Genomic DNA, 23,311 nt, shown 5'->3' on the forward strand with positions numbered 1-23,311 from the left:
CGAGACGTCTGGGCCCAAGTGGCTTGGGAGCAAACAGGGCTGATGGAAATACCTCTGGACAATGGCTCTATATTTAAAAAGTAGCTATATTTACTATGTGTGCAGGCTATTAATGGTGTCCTTGGCCACGCAAATGAATATAGTCACAGAGTTTGAGAGCACATGCTGCTATTAGTAGGATTCTTGACATCTCTGTGACGAATCCCGCTAGGAAGGGCGGCATGGGAGCGGCAGCTTGTGTCAGAGAGCTCCGCCAGATTGACCACAACCCCTGGGATGGATGGCGTAGGCACAGGCCTCTGAAGGAAGTGCAGGTTTGTTCCGACTTCTTCCAACGTCACCAAATTCTTCTTGTCATCAGTTGACACAGATGCTACAGTCTGGGTGGGAAAAGAAATAATCAGATTTATTGAATCCTTTTGTCTCCTCTAAGTTTACAGTTGGCCTTTTGTTCCTGTCTCTCCCGTTGGTATTTCCTTGGCAGCTCATGAGGGGTTTCTTTTTTTTTTTTTTTTTTTTTTTAAATGATTGAGCTTGTTTTGTGCCAAAGGAGAAAGGAGAGACAATCGTTCTCCAAAGCTCAGGAAATGTGACATCATCCAAAATGCAGACCCAGCTTTTTGGCGGCCAGGTGGTAAAGTGAAATATTCTCAGCCGTCTCAGCATCTCCACTGCAAGGAAATTAGAAGCAGAAAGTTGGGATGACAGCCTTTGGCAGCTCTATTCAGCTTGGGGTTGGGACGCTAAAAATACCAGCTTGGCAAAGCTGCTAGAGAGGATTATAAAAAGGCCAAAATTTTGCCAGAATTGCAGATTTCTGTTCCACCACTGAGCAGAAGCTGTGAGCAGTGACTCACACCCCGCTTGACACAGTCTGGCACTCCGGTAGCTCGTCGGCCGGGAATCACACACAGAGCTCCCATTATCCAGGCCAAATCGAGACACATCTTGGGGCTGGCAGATAACAGGAGCTTTCCTCTGCATGGAGACAGGCATCAAGCATGGGATCCCATCCTGCGATTCTGTCACAGCCTCTGGGTATTATGAGCCCATCTCGATGGAGATGTTCCTGGGGAGATTTCATCTGCAACACTATGAAGGGCCTCCATTCCTTCATCCCAGTCACATTATCATGTCCCTTTCCTATAGAGTGAGGGATTCCTTCAGCTGTGAATCTGTTGCAGAAATAAGGGAGGAACCATAGGTGCCTTAAGGGGATTGGCATCCAACCTGTTCTGCAGGCTGCATGCAATGGTTTGAGGAGGAAGGGGTGGGCTCAGGCTTCTGACTGCAGTACCATAACTCACCCCGTGCAGTGTGGCTTAGACCTCCCATAGTACTGTGGCTGTATGGTGGATTTCTTTCTTTCTTTAATTTTTGCTAATGTAGCTGCAGTAGCAGTACAGAACAAAGGCAGAACATCCAAGTCCAGGTGTGTGGCTAGAGCAAGCAGCTGCATTAGCTGCTAATGCTAAACACTGCTCTCCAGCTGTGGCTGAATGCAAGTGGAGACAGCATCTTGGAGCCATTCAGAGCTTGCTGTATACTAGATTTTGCCAAGCTGTGGCAGTCCTGGTGGCTAGTTTATCTGCTGGAGGACAAACCCACAGGGCAAACTGCTCTTCTCCAGCTCCGTGGCTGCTTTTTTACATAGGGCTGACTTGGACATTGCTGTGTTGAGCTCATGTATGGAAGTGCTCTTCTCCTCCAACCCAGAGCTTGGCTCAATAGTGGAGGAAAGCATTGAGAAAAAGCAAAGAGAGAGGGAAAACGAAGAGCCCATCTGCCAGCTCCCACGCACGTGAGAGGACCCAAGAACCAGGTAGAGCCTTCCCGTGCTGAGTCCTTGAAAGCTTCATTGTGGTGCCTTTGCAAGAACATATTTATTTTGTTTCCTGAGCCGTATGAGCAGGGCATTGTATCTGCTGGATTAAGGCAGCTCTGTGCTGCTCAGAGAACTATGAAATCCCTCCTCTGTCAGCCCGATGTGAAAGGATCCCATTCATCGGGGTGCTCCCGCCCGGTGGGGTCTGCTTAGCATTCATCCCCGCGTGTGACCGAGATCCCGCTGCTGGCTCTGGCTCACGCCGCTCCTCTCCCACATCCCCCTGCCCCACATGTGCCAGCAGCCAAGGGAAAAGAATAGGGAACCTCGCTCCTGTGCCGCCTGGCGCTCATCGGCATTCAGCAGGAGCTTGCCCCAGTGCCCTACTTCACGCCAGGAAAGGCTCTTGGCCCCGCTGCGTGCCAACGACGTGCAGAGCAGCAGATCCAAGGGCCGGTGACGAGATGTGAATCAGCATCACCCCATGGCACAGGCATGGCCAGGCCAAGCAGAGTGGGGTGAGGGGATACAGGGTGAGTGTGTGCATGTGTGGAGAGAGCTGGAGGAGATGTGAGGAGACGGAAATCAGCGTGGGGCTGCGCATGTGCTGGGGAGATCAAGGGCTTGGCCAGTTTCTGCTTTCTTCTCCTGTGTTTGCTTTAATGGTGACCAGCCGTAGGGCTTTGTTCATAGTTTGGGCTCCTGGTACGAAGCCAGATACTATTTATTTGCTCTAATTTTTCTTCTCTAACATCTGTGTAGGGGCTGAACTTTTTCTTTCCAGCTACCAGTTAGAAAGAATGTTGATGAAAATTGACAGGACAGCTCTTGAGAATGAAGCATGGCCCAAGCCAGACGCAAAGCTACTTTTCCTTCCTTGCTTAAACCCTGTCCAGATGAGACTGAATCACAGAGTTGTTGAATCATTAAGGTCAATAAGACCAATAAGATCATCTAGTCCAAGCATCAGTCCATGCCTGTGACTACAGATTGGATCTGTGCTGGAGCAATTTTTCTCAACAAAGTTCCCATATCACTTGTATCTCAGAGGTAAAGACAGCCCTAAATCAGCACAAATCGTGGAGGACATAGGGCTGAAAGGGCAGCCCTTGCTCCGGTTGGTTTCTCCAGCTGAGGATGGCCATTTCTGTCTGCACATGATTTTCCAGCTTGGTGAACCGAACCTTGGCACTGAGATTTGAGGTTTCAGTCTCTGATCATGCAGGTCAGCAGTGATGGAGGGAGGTGGAGGTCTGGATTAGGGTCAGGGCTGGCTGGGGTACAGGGCTCCTCCTGAGGGTTGTTCTGCCTGTATGTGTGGCCCCAGCAGCAGAAGGAAGCATCCAAATTCTCCTTGGGAAATGAGGAGCATAGAGACAGTGGAGGAAAGCAGCCAAACCTCACAGTGTGTGGCCGCACCAAACTTCAGCTTTGCCCCTCAATAACATCATTTATTGTTTTTAGAAGGAAAAATATACCTTTGTGAAAACAGCATTTCCCAAGCTGCTTCTTCGAGGAGGGAGAGCCAGGGGTCTGTGCCTGGCTGGACTGCACCGCTCTGCTGCTGGCTGGGCCCCTCCGGAGGCATCGTGTTTCAGTCAAGTTGTCATTTCTGATTACACTCCCAGCGCTTTCTGTTAATGACAGGCAAGGAACAAGCAGCCCTTTCTTTCCAGCACTCTGACAGACATGGTGCAAAGAAGGGACCATGGGCGAGAGGCATTGCATTGTGCCCTCCTGGAGCAATGTCCCACCAGATTGCCCATGCAGCCAGCGAGTGATTGATACCCCATCTCGATAACAGAGTGCTGACCTCACTATAGAGACATGACATAACCAGCAAGACTGCGGGAGAATGCCCTGGAGGCTGCTTAGGACACTGCTTCCTTATGCCTGAAAAAACACTTCCACTTTTCAGCCTCTAGAAGCTCCTGTCTGTCCCCAGCCCAGACTGCAGGACGCTGCTCAGGACTTGCTGGGGCTGTAGGGTTCAGGGAAGCAGGGCCATCCTGACATCCATGGGAACTTCTCCCCAGTGTCATCTCCAAGAAGCAAACGGGCAGCTCAACAGTGATTTGTTTTTGGGAGGGGGGAAGCAGAGGAAATCTGTACATCCCAGTTTCTCCAATAATGTACAGTTCTTCATGAAGTAATAGGAGACACATAAGTCTCATGGCAGCTAGTCAGAAAAAGTGATATTTAGCTAAGGTGTTAGGAGGAAATTCTTTACATAGAGGGCTGTGAGGCACAGACACAAGCTGCCCAGAGGGCTGTGGGTGTCCCATCCCTGGAGGTGCTTCAGGCCAGGTTGGATGGGGCCCTGGGCAGCTTGAACTGGTGGGGGGCACCCAGCCCATGGCAGGGGGTTGGGACTGGATAGGCTTTAAAGTTCCTTCCAACCCAAACCGTTCTAGGATTCTAAAATTCATTCTATGATTCTATGGTCAGGCAGGTTCTGCTGGACTGAATATGGTTTCTGTGTCCACTAATTTATATTTTCATCACCTGTGTGCAGTATGATGAACACTGGATCTATAAGCCAAGGCTAACAGATAAAGAGCATTCCTAGAACACAGGTCTGCTGGTCAGATCCAAGCCTATTGGTGAAGATGTTCCTCCAGATGGCTTGGGTGAGCCCCATCAGGGAACACCATGAGAGCTTCCCCACCCAGACAGCATCAGGTGCTAGGCACGCATTGGATGGCATTCCCAGGAGAAGGCACCCTCGGAGTTTCTTTAGTCACTGTATGAATCACACTTTGGCAAGTGTGACTCCATCCTGCCTAGTGTGAGCTGGGGTGGGCTGTCGCTTCTTCTCATCACGAGAAGGCTGAGCCTGGAAACAGACCAGCTCAGAAGGGGATCTAGAGACAGAAGGGCTTTGATGAGAGAAAAAAAAAAAGCATCCAAGAAGCTTTTCTCAGTAAGTTTTGCTAATTATGAAGCCATTGACTTCTATTCCCAAAGCCTCCCTGTGTGAGGGAGCTTAATCACTGATGACAATTTTTTGGCGTATTCAGAGTTGTCACCAACAAGAACACACACCAAACACCTCCACCCAATATCTGCCCTGACAAAGAAGAGTCTCCACCTTGCTCTCAGTGCCATCACTCATCCTGTCAAATTCTGCCTTTACCCTGCCAGCCACACCAAGATGTCACTTTAAGGCAGCAAAGGATGCATCCCAACCTGTTTAACAAACAATACAAATATCCTCTCCTTTCAAAGGACACATTGTTATCTACAACACTGACAAGAGGAATGGGTGAGAACTAATCTGTGGGCTGTCTGAGGCTCATTAGAAATAGGATTCATAAAACCCTTGATTTTGATCAAGGAGTGTCCCAAATACTGTTGACATTGCTGGTTTTGGTGCGTAGATTTTGCACATAATATCCAGTTTCAACAAGAATCATAGAATTATTGAATATCCAGAGTTGGACAATACCCATAAGGATCATAGAGTCAAACTCCTGGCTCTAACAGTCAAGACAGGCAAAAAACAGCATTGCCATCTGTGAAAATGAAAGAACCGTTCACCACAGGGCTAGGAACTTGGGGTGAGCTGTACAAAGGGCAGTGGTGCTGTGAATTACTCACAGCAGCGGATTCATTGAGATTTGCCATTCTCGGTGCATTTGTTGCATGAACTGTTAATCCTATTTTCAGTCTGATCAAGACTGTCCATGAACTCAGTTGAACTGGACCCAGCTGAACTGGAAAAGAAATTGCTTAAAAAAGGGGCTATGGACTTCTTGGGTCAAAAGATAAAGCAGAACTCTTCAGCAGGGTCTGTTGTGATAGAATGTGGGGAAATGGCTTCAAACAAAAAGAAGGGAGATGTAGATTGGGTATCATGAAGAGGTTTTGGACAATAAGGGCAGTGAGGTGCTGGCACCATGTTGACCAGAGAGGTGGTGGGTGCCCCATCCCTGGAGATTCCCAATGTCAGGCTGGATGGGGCTCTGAACACCTGATCAGCTGTAGGTGTCACTGCTTAGTGCAGGGGAGTTGGACCAGATGGCCTTCAAGGGTCCCTTCCAACTCAAATGACTCTATGATAAGATTTCCTGAATTTAGAAGACTCACACAAACTGCCGCTCAGTAGATCACACAACAGCCAAGAAGGCAGACGTGCAAAAGCTGCCATTTACCAAGGGGCTGCAGTAACAGAAGCTGTGAGGCAGATCACACTTTGATGTGAGGGCAGGCACAACTGGAAGCTTCTCCTGCGTATCTCCATCAGGTTCAGGAGCAGTCCCAACAGCGAGGGAGGCTGCTAGTTTGAACTCCTGCTGCATCCCAAGGCACTGCCTAAGCCCCTTCCCTCTCCAGGCAGAGCCCTAATTGCCGATGCTTGGCAGCCACTCCGTCACAAGCAATAAGGGAAATTCATATTTTGTGTCTTAAATGTGTTTATTAGCCAAGAAGTTATCACCTGAAAGTGGATGCTAGGGCATGTCCAGAAACCTCCTTCCCTAAGGCTCCCACCAACAATGCGGGCACTGTACCGTCTCACGGCCGCTCGGTGACAACTCCACGGCTGCCGGAGCTGTGCAGAAGCCTGGCGAAATCCAAAAGGATCTTTTTAATGGCACAAAGTAACTTTTTGAATGGCTAACTCAGAAGGAAAGTTTTCTGAGAAACTTTACGGTCACTGGAGGAAATCTGTGAGTTGTGCTGTGTGGCTCTTTGATGACGGAGAGCACGTAAATGTTCCTCTGGGGACGGAGCTGGCACGCCTGCCCTCTTTATGCTCCTGACCCGGTACAGATTCACGCTCTGGTCTAGCAGTGTGAATATCCCACTCATATGACTCCTCCACGCCCGCTGTTAATTACAACTCTGCGTTTCCTTAAAGAACCCCAGGTGCAAATACACAGATTAGAGGCGGTTACAGGAATAGGCTGCTTGGCTCGCGGAGCTGAAAGGTTATTGTTGCTTCCACGGAGGTTTTATACACTGTGCGTGTGTGTGCGCACATATATTTATATTTCAATTATATTTATGTTATTATTTCAATTACAACCATCCATCTCTTCATAATGCCTGATTTTATTCTGCACTGGATTGAGCCCTGGTTGAATGCCAGCTCTGAAATGGCATGAATGAGTCCTCAGAGCATGGGGAACCTTTCATCGTGAAGGTCTTGAAATAAATGTCACCACTGCTCTCATCTCTTTCTCTGAAGTGCTCCTTTGCCCCATCCCTCCTTCCTGCTTGCCGAGGACACTATGGCACTGTGTTGACTTGTGAAGAAAAGTGGCTCTTCATGAACAGTATACGTGCCCTTCTGTTGGAGGGAACCAGGAGACATGGACCGTGTGTGCTCTGCTGTCCCTTGAAATGCTGTGACAAGAACCTTGTCTTCTCTGCCCAAATGCAGGTAACTGAAACCCATTATGGTTTCTCTCCAGCTCAAATACAAAACGAAGAATTCTACTGGAAGGGAAATTCACCTGAGCCAGCCCTTGACACCACTGAGTGTGTCTTATCTGCCTGAGGATAAAAATGTCTTCGTGTTAGAAAAGGTGAGATCAGTGACCACTAGGTTCATCCTTGCCCCTTCACAACAGTCAGAGCAACATCTGGTCTTGTAGACAGAAGCAACACCGTGTCTTGGAGCCATAAACACTTGATAGCCCCTTGGGAGGCTTTCAGCTGACGCAGGAGGGGCTTGCTGTGGGCAGGGCTGGAGGTGTCACAGCCTAACGCTTTGCCATCTCATCTTGGGGTATTTTGTATTCTAGAGTGATACTTGAGAGCAAGGGACACGTAATCTCTTGAAGGCCAGGATGCACAAGATGAGGACAGTGTGAATCATCATGTGGAAAGCCACATCTGAACAACAGTCAAATTCCCAAGCGTTAATGTCTTCAGAGCTTTCAGCAGGATCAGTGACAGAAGTAGGAAGTGCAGTTCAAAATGATACAGCTTGAAATCTGCCTTCTAAGGTACTACGAACCATTTCACAGCTTCAGTCATTCTCACAAGCTGCAGTTATTGCCTCAGCAAACAAACCGACACTGAAGCATAAACCCTTCAACGCTGAGGAAATACCCCGAGCACCAACAAATGGATGAGCTGTGGTGACTGCCAGTGGAATAAATCCCAGGCTCCTGCGGGCTCTGATGATTCAGGCTTTGCATTCTCATGGTTTATGATTCCACCAGATTTCCTTGATGCAATTATTTTCTTGCGACTCTGCAGTCTACAAATCCTAAATATAGTGTTGCACATTAAATAATACCCTCATTCCTGAAACAGTCACTTGCCCAAAGCCCTGCCAAACAGACGCTTTTTATATTACATTAGTCATGAGCTGTGGCTGACAGCAAGTTCCTCTTTGGAGACTCCTCCCAGAAATCTTGTGGAACTGTCCTTTCTTTTTTATTTAAATCATTCCAGGCTCGCTGAGCATATCAGGCAGGAAAACATTAATATTTTCCAGAAGTGGCTGATGGCTCATGCACCCTTTAACAGTTGGTCCTTCAACAGACGTGTGGGAGGGATGTAAGTGACTGAGAGTGAGGAAGTGGTGTCATTGCTCAACACCAATAAAGAAACACAAGGTCAAGCTTTGAAAATAGCTTTTATAATGTGGAAAAGATGGAAGTGAACCGAGAGACCCTCTGTGCTGAATGTGATGTTCAGGCTCCCACCTCCTTGTCCCTTGTGACTTCACAGCTTCGGTGAAGGCTGTAAATGCTCCCAACAACAAATAGTCCTTCCGAGCTCCTCCAGCTTGCAGTGGATGGTGGCACAGCAGGCTGTCCCTTGGTCAGAGCTGTGAATATCCACATAGACTAGGGCCAGCTTCATCTTCACCTCCTGGCTACCTCTATTCCTGGTCACTGGAGCAAGGTGGGAGCCCAAATTCCAGGTATCACAGAGTCAGTAATTGAATCAGAGAATCATAGAATTGTGGAATGGCTTAGGTTGGAAGGGACCTTAAAGATCACCCAGCCCCAACCCCCTGCCATGGGCTGGTTGCCCCCCACCAGCTCAGGCTGCCCAAGGCCCCATCCGACCTGGACTTGAGCATCTCCAGGGAGGGGCACCCACAGCTTCTCTGAGCAACTCATATCCCCAAGTTAGGCAAAGGAAGCTGGCTTTGGCGATCTCCTTCCTACACAGAGTAAAGCAAGCCTTTTCCTTTTCCCCATTCCCAGACAGAGAAAATAGCAGTGGATCTTAGAACAATGTCCCTTGGCAGTTTACATGCTATGAACACCATGCCCCCTGCTGAGGACCAATGCAACGTCTCCCAGCCACTACAGGGTCAAGAAATGAGATTGGATCAATAGGGTATCCACTGTAAGGCAGGCTGGGATCAATCTTTTTTTCAAAGAGAAAGAAGGGAGAGAAGGTTCAGGGTGTGGAGCTGCACCAGAGTTTTCCTAGTGGTCAAGCCAATTGGAGTTCACATCTTGCCAGTGTCCTGCTCCTCTTTCCTCTCAGCTTCAAGGCAGCGGGCCACCCCACTCCACTGTGCCAGCTCAGGCTAACTGGGTTAGAGTTCTAAAAGAGCCCTCAAAAACAAACCAGTTTTCTTACAAACCTTGAGCACTTCACTGTCCATATCTGTTGCCACCAAGCCGTTCATTCCAGCTGCCTCTGCTTCATGAACCCCTTGTTTGTTTTACAGGAAGAGTTTCTCAGAGCCCACCACCTGAACTAGTGGCTCGTAGCTAAGATGAGCATTTCCCACACTCTCCATCTCCCAGATGAAAATCTTTCAAGAACAGCTTGTTCCTTTTTGGCCTCAATATTAGGATTATTAAATGAAACTTGTATCCAACTCCTGAAGCTTTCTCCCAAGATGCCATTTAATTAAAGCTGTGAAAAGAAAACACCAATCTAAATGTTGAAACATTTTTAATTAGTGAAACCTGTATTTTATTTGCTAAAAAAACAAGATTACCTTCAAATCCATTAAGATGAGCCCTTCATTGAAAAGCTTTGCAACGTGTGTGAAAGGGAGATTTAAAGGATGTTAATGAGGGCTTAAATATGCCAAAATAATTGAAGAATGATATTTTTGATGGAAGAATTTAAACTCTCATTCTCATTACACTGAGCATGTATGTTTCTGTGCTTATGCCTTTGAAATTGAACATACACCTGAGTGGGCACACACTTGCCTTTATCCGGACCCACTTGTCCATCCATCCCTGCTGCCTTGGGGAACCAAAATTCTTTCCCACTAATTCCTGAATAATGAGATGTCTCTGAAACAGTTAATATGTGCTCAATTCATAAATACTTCAGCTGCAAGACATCCTATTTACAGTCCCATGAGTCATTTATTGCAATGGAGGACTTTGTCCTGCGAACATTACTTAACATTTCCAGGATCAGTTACTCTCACTTTATAGCTCTCACTCACAGATTGAAAGTATGCAGGTCAATTCCTAAAAGCCAAAGGTGGTGCAAGTTGTTTCTTCTCAGGCCATCCATTGAGGGATGTCTGCTAACAGGCCTCACTGGTTCTAACTTAGCATGTATACTTTCTTCATTGGGAATCCTACACACGCTTGAGTGATGTCTCTAGGCTCCTCAACATAACCATCTGCCAGAAGAACCTGCTCCAAAGAGACAGTGTTTGTGTTCCTTCAACTTGTGTCTCTAGAATCTAAACGTATAGGTGCTACCATAGCTCTACTGTTGTGAACAGACATATAGACATAAGCTGGCCACACAGGCGCAGACCACTTGGTTCTTTTGTCCATGATGATCTGATCTACTTCTGTTTTTTCTTTGCCATGTGTTGTTATATGGCCTCTTGTTATTGCAAATGGAAGATCCTTGAAGAGGCCTATGAGTTGGCCATGCTTTCCTGATCAAGTGCTTGAATGTCTCAGGCAGCAGGAGCAGCTGTTTCATGGCAGGAAGATTCAATGGCTAAATGAAGAGGCAGGTATAAGAAGTCCTGAAAGTTTTGCCATTGTGGAAACATACCTCGTAAAAGATGATCCAATTTTAGGATTCTCAACCACACAACTCCATTGCCTTTTCTCAAAGACCACATCTACAGGCATCTTCCCTTGGAGGTTCTTTCAGCTTCAGACCATACTTAAGCCAAAGCATCCTCCTGCTCTCCGAGGCCACTAGTATAAACCAAGCCAAATCAGGGTTAATCCATCCAACCAAGAGCCTGGGTACAGGGAATTGCAATGCACCCTTCAAAAGGCCCTGGGGCACATCTCCAGCATACTATCGCCCTTTCCCTGCAGTCCTCAGGCCAAAGGAAAACAGCTCTTCCCCCTATCCTTCAAAAGACCTATTCCTTATGATAGTAAAGAGTACTGATTACTATTAAAAACCTAAAGCCTTCAGGAAAGCAGGGAGGGGGAGTTTATGGCCATTGACCTTTTAACTGAGGTTGGTTTATAAAGAGCTGTCTTTCTGTTGCACCACTGGGATTGTACAAGTTTCTTGGCCATGAATGGGAGCTTTGTAGGATTCTACTGTGTGGTCATTCACGAGCAATCTGTTGGTCTTTTTAGAGATGTTTAATAAAAAAGGAAACCTATCTGAAATACAGGAGGAGGGTGGTGAGCTGAGTATCAGCTAGCGGCCCAATCAATGAGTGAATGTGTTCAGGTCTCCTCCCGGAAGAGAAAGCTTGTTTTAGGAATTTAGCCTGGCACTTGCAGGGCTCTGTTTGTATAGCCCTTTCATTTAAAAAAATACATGCAGTCAATTAAGAAGAGATGGCTTGGAGAGGCAAAGGGAGAAGAGACAGGGAGGAAGGGAAAAAGGGGACCAGGAGAAAAAGAACAGCTGTTACAAGTGAGAAGACCACTAAGATCACCCAGTCCAACCATCAACCCACCCCAATCATTTCCACTATCCATGTCCCTCAGTGCCACATGTCCGTGGTTCTTGAACACCTCCAGGGACTACAATGGCACACCAAAATGAAAACAGCACAGACTGAACCTCCAGGCCCCAAAACTCCACAAACTAGCATGCTTCATTAGGAAGGGCACAATTTGGAACAGCGTGTCATCTGCTAGGGTGGACAAGGCCGGGCTGGATGAGGCCCTGATCTATGGCAGGAGGATTGAGGCTGAGTGATATTTACAATCTTTCCAATTCAAGCCATTCTATGATTCAATGGCAAAAGCTGTAAATCTCTGCAGGTTCACTAAGAAGCTGTCAGCACAAACCAGCTCTTCTGGGACGACCAACAAGTACACCAGAAGAGGCTGCTTCTGGCAGCCTGCAGTCACCAGAAAGTCCCCCTGGCACCTGGTTCAAGGAATGCATCAACCTTGCCATGCTAGCCAACCTCTAGTAAACCTGCTTCCCCAGATTGACCAGCAGCTTCACTCAAACACAGTACTTTCCCTTTCAAGTTGTTGCTATGAGACATTAAATTAGCCACCCCCATTTATCCATGGCGTCATACAGCTTGATAAGTCCTGCTGAGCTTCTTGTGTGACGAAGGCAATGCAAGTGCCAGGCTGAGCTCATTTTCTCCCTGTGTTTGTATATGTATTTTTTATATGTGTATAACATGTATATGTAAACCTTTACATAATTCATCAAAATGTTGGTCTGTGTAATTTCCACCTTGCAATGTGTGGCTTGTTAAACTCCCTGCAACACCATGTAGTGATCAAAAGGGATCTGAGCTGTGCCCTCCTCTCTACCAATAGCCCTTGCTATCTATAATCTAACTTGGCCTTTATTCCAAAAGAAAATTAGGAACTCAATCTGGGAATAGTTACTAAGAACATTCAAGAATAAAATAAGTATGTAGCCTGCGGATAAGAAACGCTCACTGTTCTTCGCTGAGGCTTTCAAAGAGCTTAAAGAAAATACCTCCCACCAGCTGGTCTACAAAATGTGTGACTTGTACATTAGTAAACTTGAAAAGTCAACAACCATATATGTTAGGATTTGCCAGCCAGAACCCACAAGTCATATACAGAGACCTTTGCTCTGTCCTTCCTAAGTTGAGGGCTGGATTTTAGAGGAGGAAAAAAATTGCCTCATGGAAGAAAACTTTCCATTAGCATAAAGATAAAATCATCAACTAGCTGGAGGTGCCTTCACTGCAGGGCACACCATGGGCAGGAGGGAGGGGGCACAGGGTGTCTCATGCCATGTGTCCCTAAATTAGACCAATCCCTGGTCAATGAGCAAAGCAATAGAGAGTCTGGGCTGAAGATAAGTAGCTACGAGGTCTGTGTGCCCACAGCTTGGAGAGTGGGATGTCAGCTTCAGGAAAGTCACTGCTCTCTGTCTATTGGATAGAGGCCATGGAAAATTGAGGAGGAAAAGGCAGAAGAATGAGGCCAATCCTCCTGTAGATCTTGAGCGTGCTCCCAGAAGAGCGGTGTTGCTCAGCTCCCAGTCCTATGTGCTGCCCCATGCACAGGTCAGGTTGACCTTCAGGATGGAAAGCGGGGGGCTCATGCTGCATCAAGGTACCCAGCTGCCTTGGGTATGGGCTATGGCTCATCCCAGCATTCAGCCAGCCCTCAGTAATCCGGAAAGAGCCCAGGGATGACAGAAGGAGCTCTCTCTCCCCATCTGACTACATCTTTTGTGAGTCAGGTCATGTTTGCATAAACTAGACCTGGTTGCTAGCAGCAGGTTTTCCTGCCCATAACCACCACGCCTTTTAAGGCTTCTTGCAGGGCCATAATAAGGATTATTATTGGCAGCTCTGACTCTGCCTTACTGCGGGCACATCCTGGATGGAGCAGCCAGTATGTGATAACACCAGGGAATAGGATTATTTGGGCAATTTTTCTTCTTTTGACAGCACTTGAATGAGAAGAGATTCCAGTAAGAGAAATTACTGGCAGAATGGATGTGGAAAGAGTGATTTTTAAGCAAATATTGGAGAGGGTATTTGGAGTGAGAGATTCAGCCAGAAATTTGACCTGTGTCCCATCAGAGCAAACAGTGCTGCTCCGACACCACAGACATCCTCCAGTCTGACAACTAGGGAACGGAGGAGTTCAAGTAACTCATTTCAAGTAAACACACTTCACAAAAGGCTCCGTTTTCTTTCAACCAGTGGACAAGAGGCAAAAGTCTTCAGCAAACTCTTGGCAGACAGGTTTCTCCCTATCTCTACTGAGTAAAGGGATGATATCCATCAACATACCTTTTATCCAGATGAGCCATGCTCAGCTCTGAAGTTCTGCCTCTTATTTATCAACTGAATCTTCCCCAGGAGCTTGTTGAGCTCAGAAAAAGTCCTCTTCATAGCCCCCATGGCAGACCCTTTGTGTGAGCTCATGGTATGGAGCTTGTGGAAGATAGTTGACCTCACTGGGCTGCTCTGAACCAAAAGCAGCATACTCCAGCTAGCAAGGGTAGGGATTACTTCCAATTTTGAAAGGCCTGATGCTCTTGCTACGGTGCTCAGATTCACCTTAGAGTAAAGAAAGTGAATGCTCAGAGCCAGGCAGCACAGCTGGCATTTCAACACTTACAGTATGGAAGCGTGGCTGCCAGGAGATTAGTGCTGAGAAAGGTGGGGCCTTGGAGAAGGGCAGAACGCTGGGCATCTTTCTGCTGGAAAAGCAGTGTCAGAGCAACAAAAGAAAATCCAGATGTTGCACTTGCATGGCAACAGGTCGGCTAACTGGAGACAGCCCCACCCTAGCAGCTTAGCATTTCCCTTGCCGTTTGCCTGTAAGCCAGCAAGTTCTGCAGCTGTCTGCTCTGGAGGAAGATTCAGCCCCTCTGATTTACAGCCGTCTGCAGCTGGCAAATCACTGCTGCAGAGCTGTGAGCACTGCTGTGCTCTGAGGGCCATAGCAGTGCTGCTTACGCTGCTGCTGCCTCTGGGGCTGTTGCACGGGGGAGAGCCCCATAGAGCTGCAGCTGAGACAAACTTACTCCCACCACTGCACTCCATATATTAGCCCAGCTGGGCTGCATTGCCTTGGAAAACTCAAGGCAAGGAGATTTGTGGGACAAATGCACTGGTGAAGCAGATTGCAGCATCCCCAGCAGAAGGAAGCCAAATGAATTTCAACTATTCCTGGAATTTCTGCTATTCTGATGAGCAGCTGTGTCCTGCAGCTCAGTGCACAGGGATGGAGGGAGGCAGGCAGAGAGCCCAGAGTGGAAACAGCGAGGGAACAGCAGGGAGGAGTGACCAAGCCTGGACTCATTCTACAGCATCCTGCACACCTAACAGTCACCTTGTCACCCTATCAGGGCTTAGAATCATAGAGCCATAGAATCGTTTGAGTTGGAAGGGACCCTCAAAGGCCACCCAGTCCAAGTCCCCTGCAATGAACAGGGACATATACAGCTGATCAGGTGCTCAGAGCCCAGTCCAGGGCTTCTGAAAGGTCCCTCTAGAACATGTACTAAGAGCATCCCTTTCTGTTGCAAATCTTGTTCTGAGGACCACTGGAGCTGTCCTGGTACCACGGCAGTGTGTGCGTGGCTGCCAGCACGTAAGCTTGGTGGCCCAACAGAGGAGACAGTGCTCTGCAAGGAGTGGAACAGGCAAAGAACTGATCAGTTCCCTTCCAGGTTTGCAGCGGTGTAATAAAAGTCCCTGTGTCCTGCATGCCAGGGAGGTCCAGGGGAGGGGGGAGAGGGTGAAAGTGAATTAAATGGTCCTTTCAGGAGCAGAGAGAGCACTTCGTCCTCTCTCTCATCCATTTAGTGCAGATGCTGTTGAAGTCTTCCCCACCTTAGCCAGCAGAGCTTGGCTCACATTGTCCTTTGCAGACACCGTGCAGCCCCAGAGGAAAGCTGGCAGAGAGGAGCGGGGCAGGAGGGGAAGGGGTGTGCTGTGGGTTCATAGCAGTTCACAGCAGACACACAGGATGAATTTGGGAGCACAGTGCGTCCTGCACACAGGGACAGTGAGCACCTCGCCCTGGGATGGCACGCAGCGTTCAGATCAGCACTGAGTGCTTCTGTATGTGTTCCAGAACATCTGTGAGTAGGGTCAGCTCCCCAGAGCATCCTGCCATGCCCCAGCTGCACCTCTGAGCACTGACAGCTCTTCATGCCAGCACTGTACCCATTAACACTGCCATAGCACAGCTCAGAGCCACGGCTGTGCCCAAATATCTCAAGAACATCAGCATCTCTTAGCAAATATTCCCAACTCAAGCTTTCACCTGTCTCGGAGAAGGAAAAATCCTTTTTGTTTAAGAGTTTGGGTAATAAGGGAGGGAAGAGAAGTAGTTTTTATTGGGCTGCAGGTATGTGAGCAGTACCTGTGAAGTCAGAGAAAATCACACCAAAGTGCAGCAGAGGTGAGGAGTGCTGGAAACACCTTAAAAACAAACAAAAAAAAGTCCTCTGATTATGAAGACTTAAAAGGAAGCTATTCCTTAAACAGTTGGCAGCAGCAGCCCAGGGTCAGCAATGCCTCTACCTGGGGCCACGTGAACTAAGAACGTTAATTGAGCCTCCTGGGTATGTAAGCCTCTTATCTACTTACACACAGCGCTTTCTCTGAGCTGGAAAAAAATGAGATTATTAGTTATTTTTAATGAACAGCAGTAGGACGTGCGTGCTCACCTGCTCTTTGCTGTTAGATGCCTCCTTCTGTCTCTCCTATCTTTAAAGCTGTGGGGATATGAGCCACAATTTGAAAGGGATGTGGGTGTCAGGAAGGGGACAGCTCCCATTCATCCTGTAGGGGCTGAAGGTGCTCTCAAAGCACGGTGCCTCAGATCCGCTATCTCAAAGCTGTCCTGTGGGGCTCTCCTTGCATCAGAAGGGGAAGTGCATGGGCCACAGCTCCCAGAAGGGACCCGTGAAGGCCATGTGTTTCAGCTGCCCTGCACTGAACAGGGGCACCCACAGCTGATCCAGAGCTCAGTTTCCTTCTTGCTTGGAAAGGCTTCTTCCGTGCAATAAAACACTGAGGGTGTTGGTGAGAGGCAAAGAAAAGCTGCGGTGAGGAGGCTCCCTTCCAAACTTGATTATAAAATCCCCACTGACCCCTTTCGTGTGATCACGTTCCCCTGACTGATGAATTCCCAAATTCACGCGTTGTTAAACCCCTCGGGCATTTGGGAAGTGTGTCAAAACACATCAAATCCAGGTGGGTTACTTTGTGGCCTGTCAGTGAGAACACACTGGCACAAGCAGGCAGGTAGAGAGACTTGTTTTTCTGCTGCAAGTTTTCTCTCCTGAGCTACAATCCAACATGGAGAGCGCATTCATGCCAAAGGCAGCACACGCTGCAGACACAACCCTTTATCATCCTTTGTGAGAGGATGCTGTGAAGTGACACAGAGATAGATGACAAGCAGGCTTCTTCCTGACACTGTAATGATGGGAGAACCATGGGCTTTTATCTGCTGGGCAGAAGTCTGGGAGCGTTGGTGTTCCCAAGGGCGAGAGGTGGTGGGAAAGGATGTGCCCCTGATGTGTGACAGACAGTGTCCTTCCAAGGCAGGGTATCATTTGACCACAGAACAGCATCCCCAATGGAAAGACCTGGGATTTTTAAGCTCGTGGGTTTTTAAGCTTGTGACTTTCCCCAAAGCCATCCCAAAGGCCCTACCCGGGAGGGAGAGGCTGGGACATCGTCAGCCCGAGGGCACCACCTAGTGAACAGCGGCACTGAACGCACCCGCAGCGGGCCAAGAGGAGTAAAGCCGGGGCTGTCCTCGGGGGATCAGCCCAGAGGGCAGAAGCACGTTTTTGCTTCCCTCGCTCTCCCGTCCAGTTAATGTTCAGCGATGAAGGACATGCTCGGTGGGCATGGTGGGGATGGGATGATGGTTGGAGTGCGTGATCTCAGCAGTTCTATGACTCGGTGATGCCTGCCCCCATCACACACCCATCCATCCATCACTGCAGCACACTGCTGTTAACCCGTGCTCAGAACAGGATGCCTCCCTGACCTCCAAACACTAACACCTGCTGCTCTGCCCTGTGCCTGACGGCCTTGGGAAGGTGACCAGATGTTGTTGTTACCTAATTTGGAGAAAGAAACATGGTGCTCATGCATGACTTGTTTTGCAAGGAGATCCCAGAGAGGAGTACTCCTGATGCACCCTGCACTTCCCATGAGCATGGGCCTGGCCTCTGGACAGCTCCAGCCCCCAACTTTTGACTCAGAAAATTGAAAAAGCCCACCCTCAGTGCTCTAACATCTGCACACAAGGCAAGCAGGGGTGGGAAACAGCAGGCTGGAACACCACAAGGATGGTGCAGAGCTTAAAGCTCTCACTATAGACTACCAGTGTTGAAATCACTGCGCCTCATTGTGAGCTGCATTGCTGATGGGGCCTCACTGGGAGCCTACTGCACTGCTGGAAGCCCTGACACTGGGAGGGTTTCTTCCTAGCACTGTGTGCTGTACCCACAGCAAGCCCACCCCATGCACCTCACAGCTCATTGGGATCATGGCTCTGAGATGGGGCGCAGGGAACCGTGCCGTCTCCTTTCCAATGCAGCGAGTCGCCAAGCTGAAGTGGCTTGTTTTTCATCAGGGAACAGCTGTTGCTAGGCCACACTTGTCCCTGCATTGGCAGGGAAGGGATTTTGCAGCCAATCGGCACCCGCACACCCCTCCCGCAGCTCAGTGCTAAGCGACCCGCAGATGTGCCTATTCATTGCTGGATCACACCTATTTGCTTCTTCCGGCCAGGTAGGTTAATAGGGCTCCCGAGATGTTAATTTAGAGCAGGCAGCAAGCTTTCTGCCTTATAATTCCCACGGCGGGCGGAGAGAAGTGTGATGCTGGGGTCCGGGTGCAGGCAGGATGGTTCCCCCCCTTTGCAAACCAGCTTGGTTTCCAATGAACGGCCTCAGATGGGGTAAATCATCACTCCACGTCCCCACAGCAAAGCAGACACAGTACAAAATGCCCTTGGATAGGGGTTGTTCTTTGGTACCCGCATCGCTTCGTGCACAGGACCACGCTGGGGACCATGACCACATTGAGGACTATGACTTCGCTTACAGAGTGAGAGACACATCCCTGGAGGTCTCTTGCTCAAAACCCTGTTGTGTACTGAACATCCACCCTATGGCCATCCCACAGCCATGCAGAAGGAGCGGAGTCCAGCATCTCCGGCCACACAGCCAGCACAGGGCAGAAGCACCCTGCTCCAAGAACTGCAAAGCCCCCAACCAAAAGCACCAAAACTATGCACAAAATGGGACAACCCACGCCGGATTCAGTTTTGGAGGGTCCCTCATGAGGAGCTCCATTCAGTCGGATGGTGGGGAAGGGAGGCCTCTGTAACAGCGGCTCCAATTGTTATCTGCTGCTCAGGGAGAAGCTGTTGCTAGACAGAAGAAAAAGCTGTCGCCATCGGCTCCCATTGGCTCAGCCCCACTCCAATGACGAGCTTATCAGTTACCTGCTCCTGCAGCTGCCTGAAAGAACTCATTTGACAATGTTTTTCCTCTGATAAAAAAGCCCCGAGTTCCCATTGCTGGAATCGTGGGCTCGTGTTAATCATTATTCAGGGTCGTTGAGACAACCGACGGCTTTTCTGCCCAGCCTTGAGTTGTCACGAAATGTAACGTCAGCCAGGAGCTGGCTCCTGTGCTCTGCCTGCCTGAGGATGCTCAGCACCACCAGCAGCAGCACAGCACAGCAGCTCCCTGACATTTAGGTGAATATTCACAGACATCTGTGAAAATCCTGATTAAAGCCCTGATCGGTTCGCTGAGCGGAAAAAGGGGGAACATTGCCATCCGTGTTATTCTGAGCAAACCTGATGTCAGCAGGTCTATCCTAACACCTGTCCCAGGGTTTGCTTTCTCGTCTCCTTCTTGAAGCTTCCCCAGAAGCCCTGCAGAGATGCTCCACCACCAGCACATCGCTCCAGTTGTGCCTTAGGGAGTCATGGGCCTCCCAGCAGAGCCATTTCAGCCCTTCCAAGCCAACATAAACCCACCCCAACCCCCAGTTCGTATCCCACATTCTCCAAGAGCTGGGAATGGAAGCACAGAAGCGATGCTTCCACACGAGCTGCACTGCTGCACTCAAACATTGGCTAAGACTTTGAAACGCTTTTCTGATTGTTTCTTTTTTTCAATCGCTCCTGTCTCTTGCCTGTGCCCAACTGTCATGCAGGATGAGTCACAGCTGATAAACATCCAGCCCACTACCCTGGTTTCACCAGACAGGACCTAGAGACAGCTGTGTGTTCTGAACTCCCCAGCCTTGGCTGAACACAACTCCTGCCCCACACTGCAGGTGTCCCTGCAGGAGTCTCAGAGCAGAGGGGACCACCCCAGCTCTGGGACTTGTTTACCCCAGCGATGATCAGGCCACCAAAGAGTCATCTTCCAATGTCAGGTGAGTTAGAACTGCTGGAACACAGCACTCGATCACACCAGCACACGCAGAAGGCTTTTGCAACAGTCATTTTTAATCCAGAACTGGACAAATATGACAAAGTGCATTCTAAGCTGTCGCCCATGGGATGTAGAAACTGTTTAGACCTGGACTTCCCTTCTAGGTTTTACTGTGCAAAGAATATGGGGAGGACACTGGTGGTGTAACACCAGCCCCAGATGCTCTGCAGCAACCAGGCAGCAGCACAACCACTCTGAACTGCTGTCACAAGGCCACGGCGTGCAGCATGGACCACGTAACCTTCAGAGAACCCACTCGCCTCAGCTCTCCAACCATTAGCAGCAAGAGGACACCAGAGAGGGCATCAGAGGAGCCCTAAGAGCACCACTCCACCACTGCGCTCCTCCAGGGTGGTACCATGACCCCGTGTGTCCCTCCACGCTTCAGAGGTGAAGGCACCAGGACATCCCCAACACCACAGACAGAGCACTGTCCCTGGTCACAGGGTGCCCACCATCAGGTCCTGTGGCCAGTACTGGTCATCCATGTACTGGTGGCTGTCAGAGCTGGGGTCTGTGGGGCTGGGGGGTCTGGGGGGCTGGCTGCGTGCTAGTTCCTCCTCCCATGGCACCTCCACCAGTCTGTACAGCTCCATGGCCGTCCGTGCATCCTCCACTGATGAATGCCCTTTGCAGCCCACCTGAGCAAAAGGGAGAAGCATCATTAGGGAAAGAGGACGGCAAAAATCACCCACAGCACTTAGAATCATAGAACAAAACATTATCACAGAGCATCTCAAGTAGGAAGGAACCGTAAGGATCATCAAGTCTAACTCCTGGCTTGTCTTAAGAACAAGAGTTGAAGGTTTACACGCAACACTGGATGGAACTAAAAGGTGAGCACATCTCTTCACCAAAGGACATGCACACAAAACTGTCTCTGCCTCCCCAAGTTGATCCAGGACCCCATAAACCGTGACTCCCACTTCCCTCCAAGATCTGTGGGGCTCACCTGGATCTTCTTCTGCAGCAGGTGTCTGGCCAGGCTCTTCAGAGAGGCGTTGGCCCCAGCGGGCAGCCCGGCCCTCTGGTTGAGCAGTGGGATGCGGCTGGTGTCCCGCGTCCGCTCCTTGGGGTGAAAGTACTTCAGGGCCTGGAAGTCATTGTGGATGGCATGCCCGACCACAATCTTGTCCTTCAGGATTTTCAGGATCTGGAAGAGTCAGAGTGGGGTTAGATGGGCGGTGCAGCAAGAGAAGCACTTTAAGTATAGAATAAACCACTTTGCACTCAGTGCTGTTTCTTCAGGTCTGTTCTTTTTCCCCCGTTTCCAAGGAATGAGAAGCAACAAGTGAGCCCCATTTCTGAGCTAATGTTCTTCCCAGAAAGAGCAGTGATGACCTGGCACAGCTGCCCAGGGAGATGGAGGAGTTACCATCCCTGGGGGTGTTCAAGGACCGTGGGGATGTGGCACTGAGGGATGTGGTCAGGGGCATGGCGGGGGAGGGGTGGGGTTGGACTGGGTGACCTTAGTGATCATTTCCAACCTTAACAATTCTATGAAATCACACACCAGAGTCACTGCGCACAGCCGCCACAAACCCAACTATCAGCCCTTAATTCTTGCAGCTCCAGGACCTCACCTCTTCCTGGGCAGTCCGGAAGGGGATGGCACTCTCCATGTGCCGCCTGGTGATGCCGCTCCAGCGGGTGCGGAAATCCACGACGGGCAGCAGGGGCAGGACATATTTGTCATAGATGACGTCCCCGTCATAGCTGACGACGGAGCAGCGTGCCAGCTCGCTCTGTCTGCCCCGCGGGCCCGTGCCCACCATCTCGCAGTCAATGGCCACATACTTGTTGGGACGTGGGAGGCACGGCTGGACCCCTGTGATGCTGTTACCCGCGGCCGTCCCCGAGCAGCGGCCCGCGATGCCGTCCCCGAGCTTGGGGGCCTTCCAGCCACGCGGTGTCACACTGCTGAGCCCACCCGGGGGTCCCTGGGTGCCCAAGCGGCGGCGGGGTCTCAGCAGCCCCCTCTGCTCCAGTAGCGCCCGCCGCTCCATGAAGCGCTGGTGCCTGCGGCTCCTCTTCTTGCTGCCGGGACCCTGCGGCGTCATCCTGGGGCTGGGGGACCCGGCGGGACCATGGGTGCGCTTAGGGGTGGGCGCGGAGGCTTTGGGAAGCAGCAGCGGGATCACGTGGCTCTTTCCCGGAGACATGCCTGAGAGGAAGGGGGGGGAGGGGGAAGGGAGGCACGGGACAGTGAGTGCCTCCTCCCTAAATACACTCTGTAACTGCTAATCCCATCCTCAGCCCCACTGCCACTCCCTCCCCCCGCATCACCGCACACTCCCCTAAGTCCCGTCTTGTCTACTGCCGGGCCCCTACCCGCCCCATTACGCAACCCCATACCCTCACCCGCCCCGTTACACAACCCCAGCCCCCTGCCTGCCCCGTTTCCCACCCTCAGACGTATAACCGCCCCACTGACCCCCAGCACTACCCAGCCCGGACCCCCGCACCCACCGCAGCACGGCACAGCTCCCACGTGTCCGGCCCGGAAGCCGCCGCGTTCGCATGCCCGGGCAAGTTCTGACGTGGCCACTCCCCCTCTGCTTTCCTATTGGCTGAGCGGGAGGAATGATTTGCATACGAGGGGCGGGGTTGGTGCGTCGCGGTGGAGGGGCGGGACTACTTCCTCCCCAACGGTCGGGCGCCTCGGGTATAGGGCGCGGGCGGTTTGCCTGTAGGATGCTCTGGGCTATAGGGTGTCCCAGCTACAGGGTACCTTGGTGATAGGGTGTCCTAGCCATAGTGTATCCCAACTGTAGGATGCTCCAGCTTAAACAGAGGTGTTCGATTCTGAGGTTATCGCAGGCACTAGAACAGTTTTCCCATAGGAATGGTGAGTGCCCTGTCCTTGGAGGTGCACAAGGCCATGCTGGATGGAGCCCTGGCAGCCGGGGCTGGTGGGTGCCAAGCAGTGCATGGCAGGGTGTTGGAACTTGTCTTTAGGGTCCCCTCCAACCCAACCATTCTGTGCTTGTAGTTTGGCTATAGGTACCCTGACTGTAGGGCTGTAGTGTGGGGAGCTGCTGCTGGGGACAGTGTCGCAGCTGAGGGGCGGTGACATGGGGTGCACATCCCTGGTGGGGCAGCTCCAACCAAGACACAGCAGCAGCAGTGTTTCAGACCGACCTCTCATTGCTT

At 50.2% G+C, this 23,311-nt stretch overlaps 1 protein-coding gene across 1 annotated transcript; it reads right to left on the reverse strand.

Moving 5' to 3' along the window:
• Nucleotides 1-20,197: 20,197 nt before the first annotated feature.
• On the reverse strand, nt 20,198-22,670 carry AEN (apoptosis enhancing nuclease). Its single transcript, XM_065734323.1, has 4 exons — nt 22,628-22,670; nt 21,742-22,322; nt 21,111-21,311; nt 20,198-20,799 (listed from the first exon to the last, which is right to left on the reverse strand). Exons 2-4 carry the CDS (start codon nt 22,318-22,320, stop codon nt 20,599-20,601), a joined length of 981 nt encoding a protein of 326 aa, XP_065590395.1. The 5' UTR covers nt 22,321-22,322; nt 22,628-22,670; the 3' UTR covers nt 20,198-20,598.
• Nucleotides 22,671-23,311: the final 641 nt, after the last annotated feature.

This window comes from Cyrtonyx montezumae, unplaced genomic scaffold, assembly GCF_038088225.1.
Source record: "Cyrtonyx montezumae isolate F1298 unplaced genomic scaffold, pur_monq_1.0 scaffold_17, whole genome shotgun sequence".
Taxonomy (NCBI): Eukaryota; Metazoa; Chordata; class Aves; order Galliformes; family Odontophoridae; genus Cyrtonyx; species Cyrtonyx montezumae.

Excerpts from the sequence above, each read along its gene's own strand:
- AEN (XM_065734323.1), bottom strand. The coding sequence starts at position 22,320 with ATGTCTCCGGGAAAGAGCCACGTGATCCCGCTGCTGCTTCCCAAAGCC. Across the intron at positions 21,312-21,741 it reads TCCGGACTGCCCAGGAAGAG|ATCCTGAAAATCCTGAAGGA; the intron begins GTGAGGTCCTGG and ends TGACTCTTCCAG. Across the intron at positions 20,800-21,110 it reads TGCTGCAGAAGAAGATCCAG|GTGGGCTGCAAAGGGCATTC; the intron begins GTGAGCCCCACA and ends CCTTTTGCTCAG.